Here is a 25,612-nt window from a genome sequence, read left to right on the forward strand (position 1 = left end):
TTTCTTTAAGACATTTAGTAGGCTAAACAGGTACTAACTAATATACATCCTGTTTTAAAATGCATATATTCCTTACAATTAAAATTTCGGCAGTGCACCGAACTGCACTTACAGTATATTATATATACCAAGTTTCATCAAAATACGTTCAAGAGAACAGTATCTAGACAGGTCTGAGTAGGGCAACTTTAATTATAACCATCCTGTATTCTTATGTACAACTTAAATCACAAATAAGGAATACGAACTAATAAAAGATTATAAGAATAATAATAATGAACACAAAACATTTGTATCTCTTATACTCTCAACTGTATACCGCACCTACTATATCACATCGTCCATATTATCGTCAATAAAGTTTTAATGTTTTCATAATTACTCTGCGATATTTACAACAAAGGACAATTCCAGCAATATTTTTCCAATTGTCAATTACAACCACTTTGCAGCTGCCTGTCATCGCGTTATTAAATTCGTTCGGCAATTACTAAAAATATAATTCTTGAATATTATGAATAAAATTTAATCTTTAATAAATATATTTTAATTTTTTTTCAGAATTGTTCTGAAAAATCACAACAAATTGTTTCTCGCACGCCGTCAAGAATGACATTAAGTGGCATTCGAGAGATCCGACACCGATCTCTATTCAAAGAATTTCTGCTACTACAGAAGTTTTCGTTAATAAGAGAAGTAATTTACGAACAGTATCAAACAGGCCCTGTAGACGATTTAGCAGAAAGTCATGATATTCAGTCGGAGTGTACTTCAAGACATTGTACAAAATCTGGTCTCGAAATGATCAAGGATATGGTACGATGATAAGTTATTGCTTTTATTTTTATAACACAACGTCTTTCAATTTCTTTTATAATAAAACAGTAATAAAAGTCTTTAAGTTATCTGTATAAAAATTTTAACGTTATATTAGATAAATAATGCTTTTACATTGATAGTGAAATTAGAGCGGAGGAATACTTTAACATTTATTTTACATAAGCAGAAGTTTCTTTTTTGAATGAAAAGTATTTTAATGTTTGTTGTATCTGTTTAATTAAAATTTTAATTTTACTACTCAGACACCTTATACCTCTGAGAAATTATTAATTTAATAATGCAAACGTTTTCCACCTGTTCCGCAGGTCATCTTCAAGCAATCTTTCTTTTGGAATGTTATCTCGTGCAGGATCGAGTGTATATGCGCAAGATATTTCAAATTTTAAAAAACCGTTGGAACATTCCATGCAAAATATAAAATATAAACAATAATAAAAACATTAATAAAATTAATTAAATAAACGTATTGATCCGCTAAATAATAAGGGATGTGAGCTGACATAATATATGTCAGCTTACATCCCTTGATCTCACCCATTTTCGAAGCTAATTAGAGAATTTTTACATGCGTCTTAAAACGATTCTCTTCAAAACCGGAAAAACCGCATCTAAAATGCTACAGTGGAATCCGAGTTATTCAGGGTACTCCTTAATTACAATAAAGGAAGTTAAATAAAAATTCATAATATACTCGACCTTATTATATAAGTTTTCCTTAACGTTTTATAATTACTTAATTTAAAAAAATATGCAACGATTTCTTGGATCTAACAACAATTGTATATACGAATTTGCTATAGTATAAGTGTTATCTGTGATTAGGGTTTATGTTTCGTAGAAAATAATGAACGTACGAAGGACTTGAATTTTATACTTTAGCATTGAACGAGGAAAGTGGCTCGTACAGTACATTTAATTATTTGAATTAAAGAAACATATTTATATGAAGATATTTTTACTAAATTCCCTTTCTTTGTATGCATCAAAGTTGCTACGTGTCATAAATTTTTAATAAAGTAAAAAATTTTGTCATAAAGTAAAAAAAAAAAAATAAGTATATTATTGACCTTCTTATACAAGTTTCTTTTAACGTCCTATTAACTATTTAATTTTCACAAAATATGCACGAATTTCTTCCATCCAGGAGCAATTTATTATACGTAATAATAAAAGTGTTATTTGTAATTAGTGTGAATGCCTGGTAGAAAACGAGCAATTAGATTTATTGTGACCGGGTCATAATGCCCGACTGAAATTCTTAATAACATCTTTTTAAAATTTATTTAATTTAAAATATGCTCTTTATTCAAATAAGTAGTGGAATGCTCCGCACATCATACTTTTCCTGTTACAACACAGTCGTGTCGGGCATCTATCTAATTCCTTTCGGGAAAAATGTTCAATTAAAGTCACGTGACGTCCGGGCTAGATCGAAAGTTTGTATATAGTTAATAAAAGCCTCCTGCTCCAAAGCATCCCATACCTGATCTCGACTTTTATCTATTTATCACTGTTTTCGACAGTCAAGTGATTGATTGTGACGTCACAGATTACGAGTTAGAAAGAGCTAGTGATATGTCGTGACGTTACAGTACCACCTGATATGAAAAATACATGACGTTAAAATAACGCGTCACGCTGTATCACGTGATAACGCCTACAATCACTTCCGTTCTATGCTTGACCGGACCACACCGCGTGGATACTACTAATGTACAATACTTTGATATGTCGATTGTGGAAATCTTATATTATTCTTCTGTGACATTTCATATATAAAAGCGGATATGCATTTAAACATGTTTCTTAATTTAATTTCGTTCTATGTGTGAATTGCCGAAGTTTATGATAAAAATTATTAGCTTATAACTTTGTAAATCGATCACCGTGAAAGTGTACTGACTAATGTTTCAAAAATAAATATCCAGCAACGAGTTGCTCGACTCTGCCGGAAACATTTGATGGTGCAATCCATTATGATATGTTGCTATAAAACATTTTTTTATTTTTAATTATTATAAAACAGCAAAAAGCTTAATTTTGAATGTAGGGATGGGTAACATTAAAGATTATAAAAGCTAATAAGAAGTAAAATCGTTATAAACGCCGATCCTAGTGGAGATATACACGTTCCCTTTAATTATCGAGGGGTGGGGAGATAAATTACAAAAATTTAATTGCATCGATCTACCTAATAAGCAAACTTCCCCGCAAAATTTCAAACCTTGTCGACAAAACGTACGAAAGTTATTAAGCTACGAACAGGATAAACAAAATCTTGCCCCCCCATACACTAACATCCACACATAAAGGAATTACCCACGAATTTTTTTTTTGCATTTCAAGATGTCCAAAGTGCAGAAATGTATAAATTTTGGGATTATTTTTTGACCAATCATTACATTTTCCCTCTGTTATGCAAGTATATAACCGTAGGGAAAGTAAAAAGAAATGTGTTATTGATTGGGTTTTCGTCACAACATTGTTTTCTTTTTGTCGTGTTTACGGCTTCATTTTTATTATGCCCTTTGTTCTTTGAATCATTGGCCTGCAATTTCAAAAACTGTAGATCTATAAATACCACTTTCGCCTGTTTGTTTGTTCGTTGTGCATTTTTAATCTCGAGAACGGTGTTAGATACTTGCACGTCAAGAACAAATATAGAAAGTATAGGGGGCAAAAAGCACGGATAAACTAAATTTAAACTCCACTTTGTGCCAGAATTCCGGTTATTTCGATTCAAATGTAATATTTACAAGTTTATATCTCATATATTAATGTATCCTGTATTTATAGCTAAAAATGTGACCCTATCCCAGAATGCTTCGTATTTAATGCCTTTTTTTTTATCCTAGTATATCCAGTAATCCAGTACGCTTTAAATGAACTTAAAATTAAAAAGAAATGGTTAAAAATAACCATAATTAACGGGTAGTACAGCAACTTTCCTAATAGCCATGTCATTACTATCTGTTCTGTTGCACTTAATATGAACATGATGTTACAGGCATATTCTGAAAAATGAATATCACGTGACTTTATCCGTCTAACACAGACGAAATTATAATTAGCCCTTCATCAGTGCTATCTAAAAACCAACATTACAAGAAATCATGACATAATATTAAAAGAATTTGTCAATGTATTATTGTCTACTCTTTTGTTGGCTTAACGGCATATCATAAATCCATCGAAAAACAGGAATGTTAAGATAAATATATGCAATTTATACATATAATGATGAAAACTAACAGTTTAAAATAAATATATACTTATTCTCGGTTGAAATCTGCAAAATTTTCTAAGCCATTACCTCGAGAACATGCAAATGAAAGAAAAAAAACTATACTTCTAATGGCCATCGCAAAGTTACTAAAGAATTACGATCACATTTTCTACCTGGCCACGTCAATCGTACATTCACAGTTCCATTCACTTTCGACATACCTAAGTGAGCCAAATTGCACTCCGACAGTCATTGCCCAACTCTCCCCTAAATATTACAAATGATGGAAGTTTCATTCATACGGGAAATAATTTCTATCCCTTACAAAGTACACTTTTGCAGTCTTCCTTACGTATTAAAAAAAAAACACATTTTTATTTTTCCTTTGCTTTAACAGAATAATAATCAATAATATGTAAGTTAAATTTCCGCCTTTTGTGAATATAAAATTGAAATTTTCACGAATTAAAAAGTCAAACGAATAAATAAAATATCAGAAAAATGTCCTTGGTCAATATTTCTATTCACTTCTCAAATTTTTAATACAGCTGACATCAAAAAGAAATATTCCCACCAGTCATAGAAAACGTCACTTTCAATCCCGGTTACCCAAACCGCGCCAACTTTCTCTTTGTCTAGAAACTACAAAAACTGTAAGAATTGCGATATTTATGATTACGGGTGTTTTAAAAAAGCATCATGTGTAAATGAAGCTTTAAAGTCGCGCTTACTTGGTACTATCGGCGGTGAAAAGTCTCCATTAAGTCAGGGAATAGCTTTGATTGGTATACAATTCGGGAGTTAAAAATTTGCGGTACACAATTATATTATACATAGTAAATAACCTGAAACTAAATTTGCTTATTAAAAAACCGGTTAATGTTACCTATGGTAGCGAAATATGGCGGGCCTTCCGGTCGCCATCTTGTTTGCGCACGCATATGTGCAAACAAGATGGCGACCAGACATTAACCGATACGCACCTAGATTAAATTTTTTTTTTAACTAAAACAATTTTAAAACGTAAATTTGCTACTTACTTTATCCCGAGACTTTGGTTTCATTTACCTATTTTGAAAATAAAAATTTCATCATTCTACATCAAATCCATCGATAACTGGACGTAGTGATTTACGAGATTGGATACATCAATAGTTCGAACAGAATTTGCCTGGAGTGCACGTAAAAGTTTAACCCTATAAGGAACTGCAGCGTCGCGATTCACATCTCTCGCCTTTTCTACTGCAAGAGGCAGCGTCTCCACAGAGGTTGGCACCTGCGATCCACGCACACCTCGCCTTCCATGTGTCGTTTGCATTGTCTCATGGCGTCTTTAAGTTAATTTCTTTCAACTGCTAGCAAAGCTCCTGGAGCCAAAACCATAGCAATTCTACCTTCAACTTTATTCCTGACATCACTACGTACCTCAACCAGAAGATTACCATTGACCCTGACACTATCCAACTTATCAGTGGACACGGTAAATTCTCTAGTTACCTCCACAGATTCACAGGCAAACACTCCCCTCTCTGCGCCATCTGCAGGGAGGTTGATGGGCCAGACCACTACTTGTACAGATGTGTGTGCCTTGAGCGGGATAGACTAGCCATCGAGATCACTGCCAAAGATATGAACATTCCCTGGCCCGGTCCACACCACGAACTTATTAACAATGAGGATCTCTATCCTCTTTCAAAAACTCGCTCACAACTATTCGAGGATTGCAACCAACACCACAAGGGATTGACTGACTGTCTTTATAGTTGTGCTCAACCCTACAATGTATACCGTACCTTTGCACTTGTATCATATTGTATATACTATTGTATTATACCTGTTTTTATATCTTATCTTTACTTTTATTTTTGTAACCATTCTGTATTTGCTATTTTATTACTATATAATTTTGTAATCATCTCATTATATTCTGTAACCATTTAGCTTTATCCTGTAATCACTGTTCACCTATGTGAACATTGCTTATTGTATTTGTACTGTCTCCTGTAATCAACTATACTTTTGCCATCACGTGTTATATCACATTTCTGTTCCATTCCCGGCAATGCTTTCCGGTACCGGGCATGTACTATTTTGTACCTAATAAAAGATATTGAATGAATGTCTCATGGCGTCAGAAATCACGAGAAACATATCCTTGGTTATGACACATTTAACACACGTTTAGCTCCTATTTAACAGATATTTAACGCACGTTTAACAGACGTTTAACACGGTAATTACCATTGGCTAAATTTTCCTACTCTTTAAATTAAAAACGATTGATAAAATTGTACAAACTTTAAATAAACACAAACACCTTTAGAAAATTTAACATGCACGATTCATCTACATCATAACCAAAATCGAAATTCACATTACTCCTCTTGTTTCCAGATCGGAAACTTTTGTTGAAAATTTGCATACAAAATCATCAGTGCGATAAGCGCCATCTACATTTCATTTCTAAACACGCATGACGTCGAGATTACCGGAAGGGCAACCATATTTCGTTACCATAGGTAACATTACCTAGCCAATGGTAATTACCTCTTGCAATGCCCAATTATTTTTAATTTTACTAAAGGTTCGACATCGCTCCTGAAATATTGTGTGTCAACTCTGAAGTGACCATTTTATTTGAAAACTATTTACCTTACTTGTCTACGAGAAGGAACTTCTTTTATTGCTTTTTCAAACTCTTCGTACCAAAACTTGTCTTTTGCTTCCGCGATACACAGGTTCGACTTACAATAAAACTTTAGCATGCAAAATCGCCTCGTTCCGAAAATATTTCCTTTTTTCGGAATTCCGCTTTATACGGGTTTCGTTTTACTACAATTCACATTTTGTTGTTTTTCCTTTCGTTCATCACTCTTTTTCCGGGTGAAGCCGCGCTCTTTCTTTCTGCCATGTTGCACTAAAAGGTGCACAATAAAGCACAAATTTATTCACGAAATCTATAGTGTTGGAGATTTGCTACGTTTTCGTTTAGTTAATAATGACCGACTGGGAAAACGAGACTTACACTAGAAAAAGAAATTCGCCAGATTCAGACTAATAAAGGGAATTTTCCGCGATGGAGAGCGGGATCTAAGACCTAGCGGAGGAAAAGCGAAGACTGGCTGAACACAGTCGTATTAATTTGGCACTTTAACGGTGAAATAGACACTTTGTTACGCCAAATTGTGTGTAAAAGTGCCAAATTACTTTAAAACAGTGATTTGGCACTTTTCACATTCGGAGTGAATATCAACTGGTTTACATTTCTTCGTAAGCATTCATTTATAAACCCTTCGATCTTAAACAATAAAAAACAAAATTGTGGTTTCTTGACTGGCGTGTTACGTCACACATGCCGAACGAACCCGTACCGAGTGACTTTCCTTCCGCTTTCGGTAGTCTCGTTCCGATGTCGGGTGGTAACGTACGGCCATCGACGTAATTTTACACGTTGTGTTTCGGCGATGACGTATGTTTTTCTCGTTATCTAGCAACATTTACGTATCGTCTTTGATGACGTACAATACACATTCCTAAAAACAGCATTACAATCACTACTTATTGAAAGTTCAGTCGAATATGACGAATTATCTATGACGAATTATCTATTTATATCTTTAAATGCAAGTGACAGAAATAATTACCGATAGAAACTAAAGTGAAACTTTAAATCTGAAAAATAACCGCATTTACTACAATTATTGCCTCGTCTTATAAATTACTTTCGTTTTGGGTTCAGTTTTAAACTTTGTTTCTCCGCCTTTTTCTTTATCAAACCTCAACATCCTTCCTCTATACTTTCGTTGGTAAAGTTAATTAATACTAGATGCGCAACTTCCTCAATTTAAGTGTCTTATCGAACAAAAAATTTATTCTTATCTTGTACTTTTACTCACTTGATTAAATGCTTTAAATATTACAAATTGTCAGAGTTTTATTCACACAGGAAATCATTCATATTCCTTTTAAAAGTTTGAGAAAAACGTAAGAATAATCAACAAGAAATACAAAACATTTCGTCAAAATATCATTAAAATTTCATCCAATGAAAAACTTCCGTTCGAACAAATGTAAGACGAATACATTTTACATTTATTACATATTTAGTAAGGACATTTTTATAATAATAATTTAATTTTAGTCAGACAGAAACACTGTTTTGTGTCACAATACACAATTGATTAACAATACGTCTTAAAGGAAGAAAATAAACAATATTTTGTTTACAATATCAATTAATTTAAACGAACAATTCCCGTGTAATAAAAGTGCAAAACAAATTTTTTATTCGTAAAACATTCATTTAACATTAAACTCATATTGTTCCTTTCACGGAAACGGAAATAAACGAAGAAATTAAAAGCTGTATACGTAATACTTCTGACGGAAATGACGATTCCGTGTCACCGAGGTCATAATTTATCGTGTTTTCAGTAAGTCAGAAGTAAGTAGTAACAGTACTAAATACGTAAAGCACGGTTTTACTATTGTGTATTTGTCGTCGACTGTTTTTGCGGATTTCAGTGAATTAGAAGTTTTATCTGACGAAATGAGGTGGGTTGTCTTTTTGCAATTCTTATTTCTATTGGTAAATTCCTGTCAAGAGTTTTGGCAACATTGGGGAAATGTTTCTTGCTCGTCATCGGCAAACAGCTGCCACGAATCAAAGAACGTTTCCTCCGTTGAAATATTCAATCAAACCTTATCCATCAAGTGCGGCAAGGAAACGATTGACTCTCGTTTGATGCGATGCATGATCGTTAAAAATGTACAAAACGTAAAACTTACAGACTGTTATCTGTCGAGGATTGACTTTGGAATATTCACTTTCGGGTATGCAATCGAACAAGTCCAGATATTGCACGAAACATACCAGCCTAACAGAAACTTCGACAGTGCCTCGTTTAATAACATGTCCTCTCTGCGATCTGTCGAAATACGAGGCGTGAACACGTCGGAACTTCTAAATTTAACATTTTACAATGTTCCATCGATGACATCGTTAACAATTGAACGCTATAATTTCACTTTATTTCCGAACAAACCTTTCCGAGAGTTAATTAATCTTTCCGAATTATACATCAGGCATGGAAAGTTAACAGATTTACCCGAAGATCTGCTTTATAACCTTTACAATTTAACAAAACTGGACTTAAGTTTTAATCATATTGAATCGATTCATCCACTTGTCTTTAGAAATCTCACCCGATTGGAATATTTGAATATAGAATGGAATCAGATAAAAGTTTTACCCAGTGACATGTTGAAAGGTCTTTCTAATTTAAAGACATTTTATATTAGTTGGAACCCATTATCAGGTATTCCGTCAGGATTTTTTAAGAAACTGCACAAATTGTCTGAATTTGACGCATGGTTGTGTTCTATTTCTTTACTGGAAGAAGATGTATTTTCTGACTTAATTAATTTGAAAATCGTCAATTTAAATTACAACAAAATTAAACATCTCCCGCCAAATCTTCTGAGAAATAACAAACTGCTAACAGAATTTTCCTGTTATGGAAATGAAATATCGACACTTTCAATAGGTATTTTTCATGGACTTTCTGAACTGCGATTGTTAAACTTGCGAAGAAACCAGTTAGAAAATCTTCCCGAAGATGTTTTTCAGAATTTGTCATCATTGAAGACTCTCAAGTTATCACATAATCGCCTCACATTTTTACACGAAAACATCTTTCTCCCATTGACTAATTTAACGTTTCTCGATCTACCTTTCAACAATTTAACTAAACTTACTGGTAAACGTCCTTTTGGCAGTAGCAAGCATCTGACTTATCTGAATTTAAATAAGACAGGTTTGACACAATGGCCGGTGATTAATTGGACAGAATATAACTTGACTTTAGTCGAATTCTCAAATAATCATTTTGATATTGTCAAATTGCCAATTTACACACCAAATCGCATGGTAATTAATCTGTCTAATTGTAAAATCAGAACAATTTACATCGATGACAAGAAATATGGATTTAAAATGCCAACTTATTATTTAAGTAATAATGAAATTACTTGTGATGACAAACTGCAGCAATTCGTTTCTTTCGTTAAGTCAAATATAGAAGTAGCAAAGAAAATGTTTCCAAATATAGAAAAAACGAAATGTTACGGAGAAGAAAGAAATTTGCTTGATAATACGTCATTCGACGTCATAGGAAATTATTGTCCGATGAATTGCGAATGTTTTGCAGAACAAAATCACGTGATGGTCAATTGTTCTGGAAGAAGAATAGACAGAATTCCCGAAGTTCTCGTCCCGAATGCGACGATTGTCGATTTGAGTAATAATTATATAAAAGAGTTATCAAATATCGATTGTGTGACGTGGAAAGACGTCACCCATCTACGTCTGAGTAATAATTCTTTAATTTATATTTCGGATTATATTCTTTTGGCAAATCTGAAATTCCTGTGGTTGGACGAAAACCGGTTAACTCAATTATCTTCCAGTTTAATGAACCTGGTCGACGTTTCTCCGCAATTTAAGATTTACTTATCGGGAAACAATTGGGATTGTCATTGCCATTCGCTTTTTACTAAAGACTGGTTGATTAGAAACCGACAGAAGATTGCAGATTTCTCCGATGTTTTCTGCGCGAAAAATTCGTCTTCTCTGTCTTTTACCGAAATTGTTTCTAATGACCGATGCGGAGAAATTGCAGAAGATAATTTAGCGGCGTCGGTTAATGTTTCAGGTACAAAATTCGTGTTTTCCGACGAAGTTTGTTCTGTTTCAGGATGGAAAATCGCAGTGGCTGTTCTTACTTCGCTATTGTTAATAGGTGTGATTATTCTTGTTTCGTTTATTTTTTATCGCAGAAAAGTAAATGTTCAGAAAGTGCCAAAGACTAATAAAGAGGAAGTGGTTCATTACAAGGTTTTCGCTTGAATTCTGTAATTACGACAATTCAAATGTATTTAGTTTCATCGATTTAATTAGTACTGCAAATAAGTCATTATTATTTTGCATTTGTTTCTATAGAAATGAATTTTGTTTATTTCAAATGTGTTGTAATAAATGTTACTTTTGTATGCTTTTGTAGTTAATTCTGATTAAGTATTATAATTAGACAAAATAATTCAATCAATCACTGTAATTCAATCACAAAGTCAATACTGAAAATCGACAATAAAACAACACTTTATATACAGAAAGTAGAGAAACGAAAGTAACAATTTATAACTTAGAAATACTATTATTAAAAAAACCTAACAGATCGTTGATATTTCGATAAAAATTAATATTTTTTATGGAGAATCTCCCGCAATTCGTTTCGAGATTAGCTGCTTTCAATTTGTTATTACGCATTCCTTCATTGTCATTCTTCTCCTAATAATTGTTGCTGTTGTATTATATGCGTCTTTCCTTCCTAGTAATGAAACGTGCACCTTTATTTTAATTTCTCGCAACGACGCAAATTTCTCTTTGCAGAGAAAGAACATTTTATTACTTTGGTATATCCCAAATGCGTTTCGCCAACCATATTAGTTCTCTTCATTAGGGTATTCAGTACACATATTAATCTCCGAGAATTTTCCTTCTTGTTGCAAGAAACACTCCATAACTTTGCAATATTCTTTCTAGAACTCGTTTAGAAAGGCGCTTAAATTTTGAAAAAGTTTAAAAGAATTTGGCAAAAATGTAACACGAAAAGCGTCATTATTCAAAGTCTTTACGTTGCAAATAAATTAAAACTTTATAATTACTTTAATTTTCATAGAGTAGGTTTCGAAAAAGTAATAAAATACAGATTATACAATAAGACTCTTATTTATGAAATCACAATCATATTGTTTACTGTATGAATGAAAAACTAATTTTAAAAAATAAACCAGCAACAAATTGTTCATCTTTCCCGGCAACAATCAAAATTTTTGTAACGCTATCTGTTACAACATTCTATTAAAAAGAATTTTTTATATTTTCAATTATTATATAATGGTAAAAAGCTTAATTTTGAAAGCAGGGATGAGTTTTATAATAAATTACGAACGCTAATAACGAATAAAATCGTCATTAAATCTCACCCTATTCGAGACAGCGTAGGATTCCCTTTAACTCTCCACTCCCTGGACCATTAACCACTAAACTTTAACGGCATCAATCCCCTTAATACATAAATCTCCCTGCGAATTTCAGAAAATATCGACAAAAGGTACGGGGGTTATTAATTAATTAAGCTGGAAAGAGGGTGAACAAAATCGTCCCTCACACGCAAACATCCATCCATACAAAAAACTCTGCAGAATATTTTACATTCTCGACGTTCCGATATCTTTTGAGTCCAAAAATGTAAAATTCCGGAGGGTCGTTTTCCTCACCTATCGCCATACTTTACATCTGCTATATATAGCGGCCGGAAAAGTAATAATTCGAAAGCATATTTGATTTTTACTTTCACCGTTTTTATTGCTAATTTTCGTTTAGTTTGAATTCAATCTATTGTTAAAGCAAAATGGAGATTAATAAATACATTAAATTATTATTCCCGATATGGTTTATATACCCCGTGTTATCCCGTATTATCCCGTATGAAACTCGCACCACTTTTCTCGAATTTAAATTAATTGGAATTTCTCAATTTTCTTAAATATTTTCTGTTATACAATCGTCAGAATTGTATAATTTATATAAACCGACTTTTTAAATTATACATCGAACATTAAGAATTGTTGGAAAGATTAAAATTACTACATTTAATAATTAAAGATTTTATCTCTTCTTTGAAACCGTGTTTGATGATTGTTGGACTATGAACCAAAAGTTGAGTTTTAATTAAACACTTGGCTTTATTTCCATCTTTATTTAGTTGATTTTATTAAAGATTTTATCATAATACAGTGGTACCTCGGTATACGTCTGCTTTAGAATACGTCCTGTTTCGACGAAACAAATTTTGCTCGGTATACGACTTTTGTTCGGTATACGACTTAATTCAATTATACGCACCATCTACGAACAAGTAGCACTATCGGAGTACTAGATCAGACTAGACGTTCGCGGTGTTTGTTAAATTTCTTCTGATTTTAATTTGTAAGTAGGGTCTGGTATTTATTTTTGTGACGTCCGCATAGGAGATAGCTGGGGCAGATGAGGCCGCAGGTGCAGGGCACTTATGAAGAGTTGAGCGAACTTTCCTTGGTATGCGGTGGAATTCTTCCAGGCATGAAAAAAGACTTGTGACTCTTTCTCGAACTTTCTTCCGTTCCTCGGTTTTGATAGAACCATATTTCTCCGGCAAGAGGTCCAGAATCTTCATAAAATGTTGATTTGCTTTTTTTTAAATTTTTTCTTCTAGGGAGCATACAGTTTCATTGCCATTTGGTGTCTCGGTGACATTTTTCGAGTGTTTGAGAGAAGGCATATTGATGGAATTGTAAAGTCTGTACAACCAACCGGGAGAGCGAAGTGTGATTGTTAAGAAGAAAGGGCCACTTGGCAGACAGACTCTATCCCAGAAGAATAAATCTTACTGGGACAGAGGGAAAAACAAACTGGTTGGTTTACAAGTAAAATTGGATACTCACCAGTGCAGACTGAACAGATGGAATTCCTGTTGAGAAATCCAAAGGTACTGTACATCCAGGCCGATAGACGAGTGGCACGACAGTTTCAGGGTGCGATGAACAGGGGATTCAGGAAGTGATGTGTTGTCGATAAATCCAAAGGGCGTGGTTCCAGAAGTAAGTCTTCAAGAACACATAAGGGGAAGTCCACTGGGAGGTAGCTGGCAAAAGAAGGAAGCCGAATGACGCCCTGGAGTGGAGAGAAGACACACAAACTCCAAACATACCGCAGAAGGCAAAGTCCGAGGTTGATAAGGGTCCTGGTTGAAGTTAACGGGCTAGATGAACTCCTTCCGCAGTTGGCTAATGGTTTAGCTTAGCTGAGTCAGGCAACTGTTTACATTAGCAGGCCGACTTGGCCCAACTGGTGGTTTGTACTGAGGACGCTTTTTTTACGCATTTTACGCATAAAATTACGTTTTCTTGCCTGGGCCTTTGCCGGCAGTATATAGGGGCACAAAGACCTGCCATTTGGTCGAGGCTATTAAGGTTGCGATCTTGCCATGCTGAAGCCCTTGCGGCCAGCAATACGGCGTGTTTTTGGAACTGCGAGCACGGGGGCACCCCTCCCTCTTGTAGGGGGCTCTGCCCCCGGTGGCTGGCGGGTTCTTCGAATCCCACTAAAGTTTTAAAAACGCAGTAATCATACCTTCCGTCGAAACGTAATATAGCAGATTTGGAGATGGCATATACAGTCAAACGTGTTTTTATGCGCTCTTTTTATGTGCGATTTTTATTTGTGCGATTTTTTTAATGCGAATTTTTAATTTGTGCGGTATAGTTGGCGATTAGTCTCGTGCGATTCGTCATGTCTTACGTTGACTTATTATAGCTAAATAAACTTATTATAGCATAAATGCACTTATTATAGTAATATTATTGCATGAATATGCGAAAAATGAAATAATTTACTTTTTAAGTCAACAAAACACCACCTGGACAAAAATATGTAAAACAGACGATAGACCAGACGATGCAGTCAAGTGCTGACATCTGTTGTCAATAAATTCTATTTCGTACGGTTTTGAGTTATTTTCTATGTGAGACTTTTTTTATGCGGTCCCCGTTGACCGCATAAAAAGATATATTTTTAATTGTGTCGCGAAAACTATTATTTACAGCCATTCGTGAAGTTTCGTGAGATTTTTTTTATGCGTTTTTTTTAATGCGGTCCCTATCCCCCGCATAAAAACAGGTTTGACTGTATTTCATTAAACCTGGTGGTGGCCCATATACCATGAAGCCATATGGCGCTGTATAATTAATTCGGTGTAGAGGCGGCGCCATTCCAACCATTCCATATGGTGATCTGTACGCTATGAGTTCATGAGGTGAAACGTAATAAATCACTTCAGGGTCCAGCACACTTCCAGTGATTTCGGAAGGTGGCCCATGTACTATTACTCCGTACGGTTGTCCGTATCTAATTCCTTCAAAAAAATTGATTTTCGATTAGTTAGGATATTTTTTTAAAAATCGTTTTATATTATTTATTAATCATTATGAAATGGCAAAAGCTTAATTTAGAGAGTAGTAAAATCTTCATTAGATCTAACCGCTGAAGACATACGACACACGAAGCCCTCTATCTCTCACCCTAGATCAGTGGTTCCCAACTTTTTCTAGGATGCGGAACACTTTTGTGAGCAATTTTCTTTACTGGGACGCTTACTTAAGTTAATATGAAATACATAAGCTTGTCATCAGTTATTTTATTAGAATTGAGCGGTTATAATTCAAAATCTCTACTCATATTATTAACGCCAATTCTGATAGGAAAAAATATACCTAAATAACTTTAATGGGAAACTTGTGCCTGATGTTTTTTACATATTTCATTCAGTTTTTATCATTGCCTTAATCTTATTCGAAACAGTAGTACACTCCGTAAGTACGAGTCGTACATATATATTTAAGTTTATGAAAATTTTATGATTTTAATTTTTTGATATTCGGCGGCTCAATACGATTGTACAATTTCCGATTTGCGACTAAATCTGCGGAACACTTGGGAGATGCTTACGGAACACCAGTGTTCCGCGGAACACCGGTTGGGAACCACTCCCCTAGACCTTTATTCATTAAAATATAGCTTCAATTCGTGTAGTATACAAGTCTCGCTGAAAGCATTGAGAAATTTTCGACAAAATGCACAGGATTTATTATGCAGCGAACAGTGAATCAAATCGTACTCCATACGCGTACACTATCTTACAGGCATACAGAAAACACCACGCAATTTTATTTATTTATTTATTTGCAGTTTCCGAAGTTTTACAGTTTTCCGATTTCAAAACTGTAAAAATGTTGGGGAAATCGATCACCGTACTTTCCCTCTGTTATTTATAACAACGGAAAAGTAACAATGATTATAAGAATTAAAAACAATGTATCGTTATCGATTGAGGCCATCGGGGATTTGTTTAGTAGAGTAATTTTTACAAATAAGATTCATAAGTGGCAGGCATAAATTTCTTAAATTATGCCACGAAAATCAGCATTGACGCGTTGTTTTGATCTCAATTAAAAATTTCCCATAACACATCTAATGTAATTAAACACAAAATAAGATAATTTAACTTCTAGAATTCATCTCGTCAAAATTTATTCGCTTTCTAAACATTTGCTTTCAACAATTATTGCTGCGAATAAACAATTGGTTTCAACAATTCTCAAAATTGTATTGTTAAGAGATATTGTGAATATTAGGGCTCTCCTAGCGGGTAAAATAGAAGCTGGCATTTTGGTTGGAAGGCCGTAGCGGGGAGGATAGGAGGTGACGTTATCGGGTTTTATGGCGGATGGTCTCTGCCGAACTCGTACTGCACTCTTATCTGACTGTATAGTATTTACAATATAAACAAACTTTGTTTTGTTTACGATGTGTCCAGTTTCGTTCGAGAACCTGTACAGTAGTTAATATGTGAATGGAAAACCACGCGCTACGCGATTAGATAAATGCTGGACACCTTACAAAAACTATTTTATACGAAAAATTTATTTATTATACATAATTATCCCCGCGACTACTTTTGCATAAATTTCCTCGGTAATTTAATCCGAATTGCTTCCGTACTTTTTTAAATAATCACGTGTATTGGGCATGGGATGTGAATTTATAAATCATCTTTTTAGATAATGGGATTCGCTTTTATTTAGCAAATGTTTCCAACCAAGTCTAACAAACCATCTTCCGGCTGCAATTTCATCGGACTATCTTAACCGTTAAATATTGTTTTAAAATAAAATACAATAGTAGAATAACAATTTTTTTAACTATTTGAATATAAAGCAAAACTAGGTAAAAATTAATATAAATAATGAGTAAGAGTAAAATGAAAAATAAATAACTCAAAAATATACAAAAATATGTAGTAGAAATGAAGTACTTTTGGTCTTCCGACAAACTTATATGTTAGAATGCACTTGAATGCCGTTAGTAAAGTGTCCGTGTCTTTCGAATTAATGCACTTATTTATACACTATACATACTTATCATACATTAATGCTCTTTCAACTGCCTTTGTATATTTGAAGTTTTTCAGCGTTCTGTGCTAACGAAGTTGAGTGCTAACGAAGTTTAACAACTACTATAGCGAACTTCGTGGTATTACAATACCAAACTACGAATCTTTGCTAACACTGTAAAAAATGGCAGTGACTCGATTAACAAATAAAGAAGAATCTAAAAAAATCTTGCCACAACTAAGCGATCAATGATGATGCTCATCGATTAATGCACAAGTTGATTTTTTCCATAAACAGAGTGTTGTTGCCAATTGGCGTCTCTTATTAAACTGTTGAAAAATTTCACACGTTTACCATATATCCTGTGAATATCTTTCGAAGTGCCACCTTTTCAGCTTCTTGTTTATCTTTAATGATCTTTTTACCGTCACTTTAACCTAAATTATTTTTATTAAACATTTCATACTAACGAAGCTAGGAATGTTTTTATAATCCGATGGATTGCATGTTTTTAAAAATAAACCTACATTTTAAAGGTAAACACAGGTGATCGCTACTATGTTAATCTGAAAGAATTTAGCGAATACGCTGTGTTAATGCATAGAGATGAAAAATCTATGACAATTGCATCAGAGTTTAGTTTCCTATAAGCAACGTGTCGAGACCTTTTTTACTCACCTGAAATTGTGTACTTAATTGTGAAAATATTAATTGAGATTTAATCGTCCGTCGTTGCCAGTTTCCTAGGTATTTTGGTCTACGTGTCTTTCCTACTCCCCAGCGTCCACCACTCCTCCGAATCACCGCCGCAAAAACGAAGACAATCAAATATTCATTGAAGTATTTTAGAATATAATGTAAACTCTCTCTCGATAGACGGAAATCTCGGTAGATTAAACTTATCCGTATACAGATAAGTTCGTTCTTATGTAACTCTCATATTTTGTCTAATTCAATTTTGGTTTGTTGATCGTTAACCCGTCTACTCAATAGTTGTTACGAGAGCACCGAATATTTTTCACTTATCCGTGATCTTCTTACTCGATTAATTGCCTTCAGCTAAAATTGAAACGTTTTCGCTCGAACGTACAACTGTCGATTCAAGACGCGAGTTAACACACAATATATTATCTCAACTGGTGTCGTGGCCCGACATCGTCAGGGGTCTCTCCATTCCGTGACAAATTCTAACTTATATCCATCCAGTGACAACGCGAGTGGGTCTTAACGTCCCGTCTAGAAGCTTATACCCTTCACTCGTATTCTCACATAACACGCTGTAAGCAGCATACTCTAAAACATTTATAGCAAAATATTAGCAATGCTTTTTCGTTGTTCGACTATGTCTCGTTACGAAAATACGCGACATTACTTCCGCTTTTCCTTATTGTCGTGAAAATTGTTAAATTTATACAATGATTTTACTTTTAATTATTTACACCCAACGGAACAAGAATGACTCTCTAACTCGAATATAAATTATATACATAAATTGCAAAATGTCATATTTAAAAATAAATAATTGACATTTTATAGTGTATGTAATAGATCATAAGACAAACAGTATCGTGTCTGTTCGCTAACATCATAAGTTTTTTTCGTGTAAATAGAAACTAAGAAGCAATTGTTATTTTCATACTAAAATATTATTATAACATGTTAATTTAAACAAACATAATCATAAGATTATTATATATTAATGGAACCAGCAAAATTCAAAAGTTTTATATGATTTTACCAGTTTTTATGGACTGCTGTTCGGATGTCAGACACTTGAAATAACAACTGCAAAATTTCGTTTACACATTTCAATGATTGAGTATAAAGCTGATTTCAACTACGAGTATTCGGTACAGTAGCGCATCGATCATCCGACTCAATTGGGAACTGAGGTTGGTCGGATAACTGAAAAAACGGATAACCGAAAAGTATGAAAAAATACATTATTAGTACAGTGTATTAGTATATTAGTATATCCCACGCAATAAGCATATTAGTATATCGCTATTAACCTATTTGGCGTTAAATTTTCATCGATGTTAAGCCTAACAAATTTGTTTTTAAATAATAATTATCGTTAAATTATTTCTTTATTTTGCACAAAATAAATACAGAAATAAATAAAAAAGAAAGCCTGGTTTAAATCCTGGCCTCCCTTTAATGGTCGAGCCAGTGTTTCCAGCTAAAACGAAAAACTTTAACTAAAATAATATTAAAGTAGCCAAGACATAGCCAAACATTGTAGCGCGACATCACTAGCGGACAATTGAATTTGCTCACTATAATGCGGTCGGTTACGACTACAAAACTAATTTTTAATAATATCTCTTAACAGATGGCGCCAGACCCAATTGTATTTTAAGTAATTGTTAGCCGCAATCTACAAAAGTAAATAAAACTACGCATCCGGTACATTTAGATTTTGTCGTAAGAAATTTTTCTAAAAATGTACGGGGAGCATCCCCTGAAGCAATACAAATTTTGGCGAATAAAGTGAAAATCGCGTTGAAAATACTTTCGGTGAAGCTGGATAAGTTACGAAACTCGTTGCTGGATTTTTGCGTTTTAAATCAATTCATGCAATAGAAAATGTATAACGTCAATACGAAAAACGTAAAACATTAAAAGATTCTACCACGGCATTAAATTGATCTACCCTTTAATATTAACCAACATTTATACTAAAGTCTTCCGATTTCACTTATATCTTTGATACAGCGTTTCTTTATAATCGAGTACAATAGTTGGACACGCGACACAACCATCCAGGATCGGCGGAAGGCGCTAACTTATAATCGGCTTATGCAATGCTTAGGAGGCCTCGACGCTAACGGCGCCAATGACGGGGCATCTCGGAGGGAAAAGGAGAATCTAATATACACTAAGTTGTTCTTATATTTACGTCTAGTTAATTTAAATGATACCTCTTTTTAGCAACAGTTACAAATAATCAATTAATGCTGAACGTCATAATAACGATAATTCTGGGTACTAAGAACACTAGCCGACACTCTGCCGGTACCACTTATCCGTCTCCAGCAGCCGCCATAAAAAATTCCAAGTAAAACGTGTTATTTAATTTAACGCAGAAATTAATGCGGTAATAAAACTACAACGTATACATTACGTCACAGATAATGTTTCCAACAACCGACGCACCAAAAACAAATCACAGTTGCAAATGGCGGAATGGAAACAGAGATGAGTTAGACTACAGTATTTTATAATTACGTATCGTACGTAGTGGCTATATAATTGCATCGTACACTACAAACTATTAAACCGAAACGTGTTCGAGTAAAATAGATCTGTTCAGAAAGTGACACGTTTTACTTTCGTTTTAGATGGTGCAGAAAATCTTCTTGGCTCAATTGGTGTTCCTTTGCACGGCAGTACAGGGGTGGTTCTTCGTCACCGACCGATTTGGTCTCATTACTCAAAGAGTGAATCGAAGAATAGAATGCGGATCGAACGTTACTTCTTACATCAGCGACTACGACGGAGCCATTCACGTGATGTGTCGAGGAAACACTTTCGACGCCGAACAGATTCGTGTGTGCACTAATTCTACTTACTTCGCTTCCGTGGCGTTAAGAGAATGCCTCCTTCCCTCTTCCGACGTCGGAACTTCCCTGAGAGATAAAAGTGTTCAGCATTTCTATTTGATTTCCGAAGACGTTCCACCAAATTCGCGTGTTACCATCAAAAACCTACCGTATCTTCGCGACATCATTTTATACTACATGGAAAACGTCACGTACACTTTAGAAAAGTTACGCAACTTAGAAAAAATCAATGTGTTGCGCGTGATGACGGAAAAATTTCCGAACGGATTATTCAATGGGCTCCCCTCGTTAAAAACGATTTACGTAGTATCAGGAAGAATAAGAAGTTTTCCAGAAGATGCGTTTCGTGGTTTGAATAGACTCAAATCTTTATACCTTTTCGACAATCGTTTAGAGGATCTTCCGGAGACCCTTTTCCACGAATTGAAATCTCTAGAGGAACTTTATTTATCTAAAAACTTGCTGACCGTTCTTCCTCCCGCCATATTTAGAGGCATGACGAGCCTTAGAAAGCTTTTTTTGAACGATAATCGCTTAAATACTCTTCCTTCTTCTTTGTTTGCAGACAATTTCAATTTGATCTCTATCGACATGGATAGCAACCATTTTAGTTCTCTACCGGAAATGCTATTGCAAAACGTCTCAAATTTACGGTCTTTCTTTGCCTGCAACTGCAATATCAGTGAATTGCCACCGAAGATATTTTATTCTCGTTATGACTTATACAAGGTTCGAATTTGTGAAAATCGAATCGATCGTCTACACCCCGATTTGTTTGTAAATAACCGGTATATTGAACAAATAGATTTACACAAGAACCGTTTGCAAGAATTACCTTCCAACGTGTTCCGTAGTAACAAACGGCTGTCGATGCTGGATTTAAGATACAATCTTCTGACTAGAATTCCCTTCGAAGTGTTTGACGACATTCAAAATATTGAAGGATTGTTTTTAACAGGAAACAGAATAACGAAGGTAGACGAGGGAAAGTTTCAAGTATTGAATAAGCTGAAAATGTTGTATCTGGATGAAAATCCTCTGGGCTTTTTACCGGAACCGACACCGTTCGGAAGACTGCCACATTTGACATATCTGGGGCTTTCCAACGCCTCCTTCACACAGTTTCCTCGAATAGACTGGAGCGCGTATAACATCTCGCTGCTCAGATTGAATTTCAATCGCCTGTCGACTCTTCGCACCAAAGACCTCCCTCCGGATAATCGCTCTGTAATTTTATTGATGGGCAATAATATCACCACAGTCGAGGGGAAAATCACCAGGAATATGAGTAACGTCTCTCTCTCTGGTAATCCCCTCCGGTGTGACTGCGATTTGAGGAATTTTGTCGAAGAGGTTCAGTTTTCGGAAGTCGGTCGATCGCTGTTCTGCGATTCTCCTTCTGACTTGAGAAACAAGACTTTTCATGAACTGATTCCTTCCTACGTGGTTTGTCCCGTTGTAGAAAATTGTCCACCGAAGTGCCACTGTTATTTGTATAAAAGTTTTTCGGTCATGGTGAACTGTTCTTTCTCCAATATTTCCCACGCTCCCGCAATACTTCCCGAAAACACCACAATCGTTCACCTGGAACACAACTCTCTTTCTACACTGGAAATTACGGATAGTTGGTCTGGAGTGGATGAACTGTACTTGGACTACAATAGTTTAAATCCCTCTGAGCATTGGACGTTTCCATCATTGTTGAAAATTCTCTCTCTTCGATACAACAGTCTGCAGGATTTTCCTGAAAATTTTTTGAAATACGTAAGTGACGCTTTTGACATTCGAGTAGACATTAGAAACAATGCATTTTGGTGCAATTGTTCTTTCAAACCCTTCAAATCGTGGTTGAATCGCAACGTTCGTAAGATAGTGGAAGCCGAAGAAGTGAAGTGCAGTCGATTGTTGTCGGAGAACAACACCGTTGTCGTGTCTTCCGTATTGAATTTTCCGGATGATGCGTTTTGTTTGCCTCCTTCGATCGTAACGAACGTTGCTCTAATCGTTTCCGGTTCCGTTGTTTGTCTAATAGGAATATTAGCAATGGTGTTGGCTTTCTTATTTCTGAAATACAGAAACACCATCTTGGCTTACGTGTACGTGCATTTTCCTTCGCTGTACTGCTGCAATATTTCCGAACTGGACAAAGATAAAGCGTTCGATGCCTTCATTTCTTACACCGGTAGCGACAGGGACATCGTCATGCGTTTGCTGAAGGAACTGGAGGAGAAACCCCCTTTCTTTAAGCTGTGCAACCACGAGCGCGATTGGCTACCCGGTTATGACGTAATATGTCAGATAGAAGCTTCGATTAGAAACAGCAAGAAAACGATATTGCTATTGTCTGCAGAATTTTTGAACAGCGTGTGGTGTCAAGCGGAGTTTCAAGCGGCCTTGGTACAGTCCTTGGAGGATAAGATGGAAAGGATAATTTTCGTATTGAAGGATAATTCGGTGTGTGACGTAGTTCCCGCAGATATGCGCGAGTTGCTACTTAGTAGGACTTACTTGTTGTTAGGCGAAAGATGGTTTTGGGAGAAGTTGAGATACGCGTTACCTCGTTACTCGACTGATAAACCGTTAAATCGTCAAGTTCACGATGTAAATGCAATGATCACGAAATTAAGAAGCGAAAGTGCACTTTGATTTGCGAAATGAAAATCTATTTATAATAATGGTACAGAATCTTCAGTTTTTAAGGTATGAAAAATATGAAATGAAATGTTATTTTGTATATGGCAGAAAGTTTCAGACTCGAATCATTAAATGCAAATTGTAGTGCAAAAGGTCGAGGTGCTTAGATTTCTTCCGCATGAAAAATAAAATAATAGAAATGTTATATATTCTTGAAATTATTCTCATTCTGCCTTGAGAAAGAAGACGTTCCAGGAACTGATTCCTTCCTAAGTGGTGTGTCTTGTAAGGAGGTATTAACTGGTATACATCACGCTTAAAATTACTTATTTACAGTTAAAAATATTTTTATAAATAAACTTTCAACAGTTAAAATTTCTTGGCTTTACTCTGAACAGCACTCAGCTCTTATTGATATTTGTACAATTATAAGCTAAGTGCTGTTCAGAGAAAAGCCAACGAAAAGAGCGTAGAGTTTACTTCGTTTCTTCTTTAAAGATTTTTGAATGATTGAATATGGAACAAAAATATTATCCAGTGTTGAGAAACCAGACCGGAAACCAACCTGGAAATCCGAAAGTACCTCGTATTTATTCAACCAAGTTACCAGTCGCGAACAAAAAGTTTTACAAAAAACTTTAGAAATTGTCCGGTAGTAACGAAACTGCTCCATAGTTATCAGGTAAATCTCTAAGCCCCTTCTTAAATATAGGAATGATCTTACATATACGCCAATCCAACGGGATATTTCCTAATTGGTATACATTATTAAACAAATGTAACATATATCTAATCAAGCCTGGGAAGTACGTATATAGATCTATCGGTATACCATCAGTACCCGGAGTAGTATTGAGTATAACTAAAACCTTTTCAACTTCTTGTTCTTTTATCTCCAAATTCAACACATCATCCTGCCAGTTCACACACCAGTTATATACAGAAATATCCGGTAAATATTTTCTAGAGTGAAATTGCCTAGAAAAAAAGCCACCTAATCAACATCTGGAAGCTCCTTATATTTAGTTTTAACGGAAAAATTATCGAATCGACAGAACTGCTTACTGTCACCAGACGTCAAACTTTCATTAATCCTCTGTAAAAAAAAGCCTTTTCTTAGATCTACATAAATTGCGAGTAACACTACGTCCTTTGACAAAATTACTCACTGCTACACCATTCCCAGTCGTTGCTCGTCTCATCCTGTTCAATACCTGATTTCTTCTTGCAACACTCAACCTACAATCTGTATCAAACCATTAAAATTTAGAAGTTCCAAGCGGTTTTTGGCACCAATTTGAAAATGAGGATTTAATTAAACAACTCAGGATATCGCACGTAAACACCGGCTGACTTTAAATCGCATACAATAGCTTGCCATATTTATGATTTACCATTTCACTACTTTTGATATTTTTGCGGGTTCTTTATTTTTATTTTTGTCGTACTGTTTATTTATTACTTTCCTGGTTAATACATGTAGGAATAGGTGATAGAAATATAGAACTAGAAATGACAATAATCTTCCAGCGTTCGTAACCGTCGTAACCGTCTTGATAGAACGATAATGTTCTCGCCTTCGTAACGTTTTATTGACCTTTTCTTCTTTCGCGCCGTCACCAACCGTCGTCTTGCCTCGCTTCTCCCCTTACACGACTCTCTCCCTCGTTCTCTTCGTCTCCCCCGCAACCCCTCGTAAATTTATTATCTTAACGGTTTAGGAATGTTACTCGTCTAAACCCCACATATAACAGAGGTAAAATATGGCGATTCGAAATAAAATGATTTTTACATTTATGGGCTCGTGGCACCTTGAAACGTCGTGAAATGCATAAAAATTCGGAGGGGCGGTAATCTCTGTATCTATGGATGTGTAAATGCGTGGGGCACGATTTTATTCTAGTCTTGTATCAGCGAGTTGAACACGAGCTTCCAGTTTATATCGCCGCGTGGTAAAGCGTGACGTAATTGTCATTTGTAATAATAGTTTTATGAGTTTTATGGTGGTGAAAGTTTCATGGAGTGGGGAGATTAAGGGAGGTCGTGTGTAACTTCAATAGGGTTAGACTTAATGAGAATTTTAGTAGTTATTAGCATTTACATTTTTTTTTTTATAAAACTCGTCCCTGCCTCAAAATTAAGCTTTTTGCCATTTTATTTTAGTTAAAAATAAAAAAAGACGTTTTAATAAAATATGATAACAGATGGCGCCACCAAACTTTTAATTGTTGAACAATTCATTGCTGATTTATATAAAATTAGTTTTTCATTCATTCAGTAAAGAATATGCCAT

The 25,612-nt window shown here is 34.9% G+C and overlaps 1 protein-coding gene across 1 annotated transcript; it reads left to right on the top strand.

The window, feature by feature from the left end:
- The first annotated feature begins 8,615 nt into the window (after window positions 1-8,615).
- Window positions 8,616-23,388, top strand: LOC136985183 (protein toll-like). The gene is made up of 2 exons (XM_067282397.1): window positions 8,616-10,805; window positions 20,464-23,388. Exons 1-2 carry the CDS (start codon window positions 8,616-8,618, stop codon window positions 23,329-23,331), a joined length of 5,058 nt encoding a protein of 1,685 aa, XP_067138498.1. The 3' UTR covers window positions 23,332-23,388.
- The last annotated feature ends 2,224 nt before the right edge of the window (window positions 23,389-25,612 follow it).

This window comes from Centruroides vittatus, unplaced genomic scaffold (genome assembly GCF_030686945.1).
Source record: "Centruroides vittatus isolate TY-2023 unplaced genomic scaffold, ASM3068694v2 contig_1207, whole genome shotgun sequence".
In the NCBI taxonomy this organism is placed as follows: domain Eukaryota; kingdom Metazoa; phylum Arthropoda; class Arachnida; order Scorpiones; family Buthidae; genus Centruroides; species Centruroides vittatus.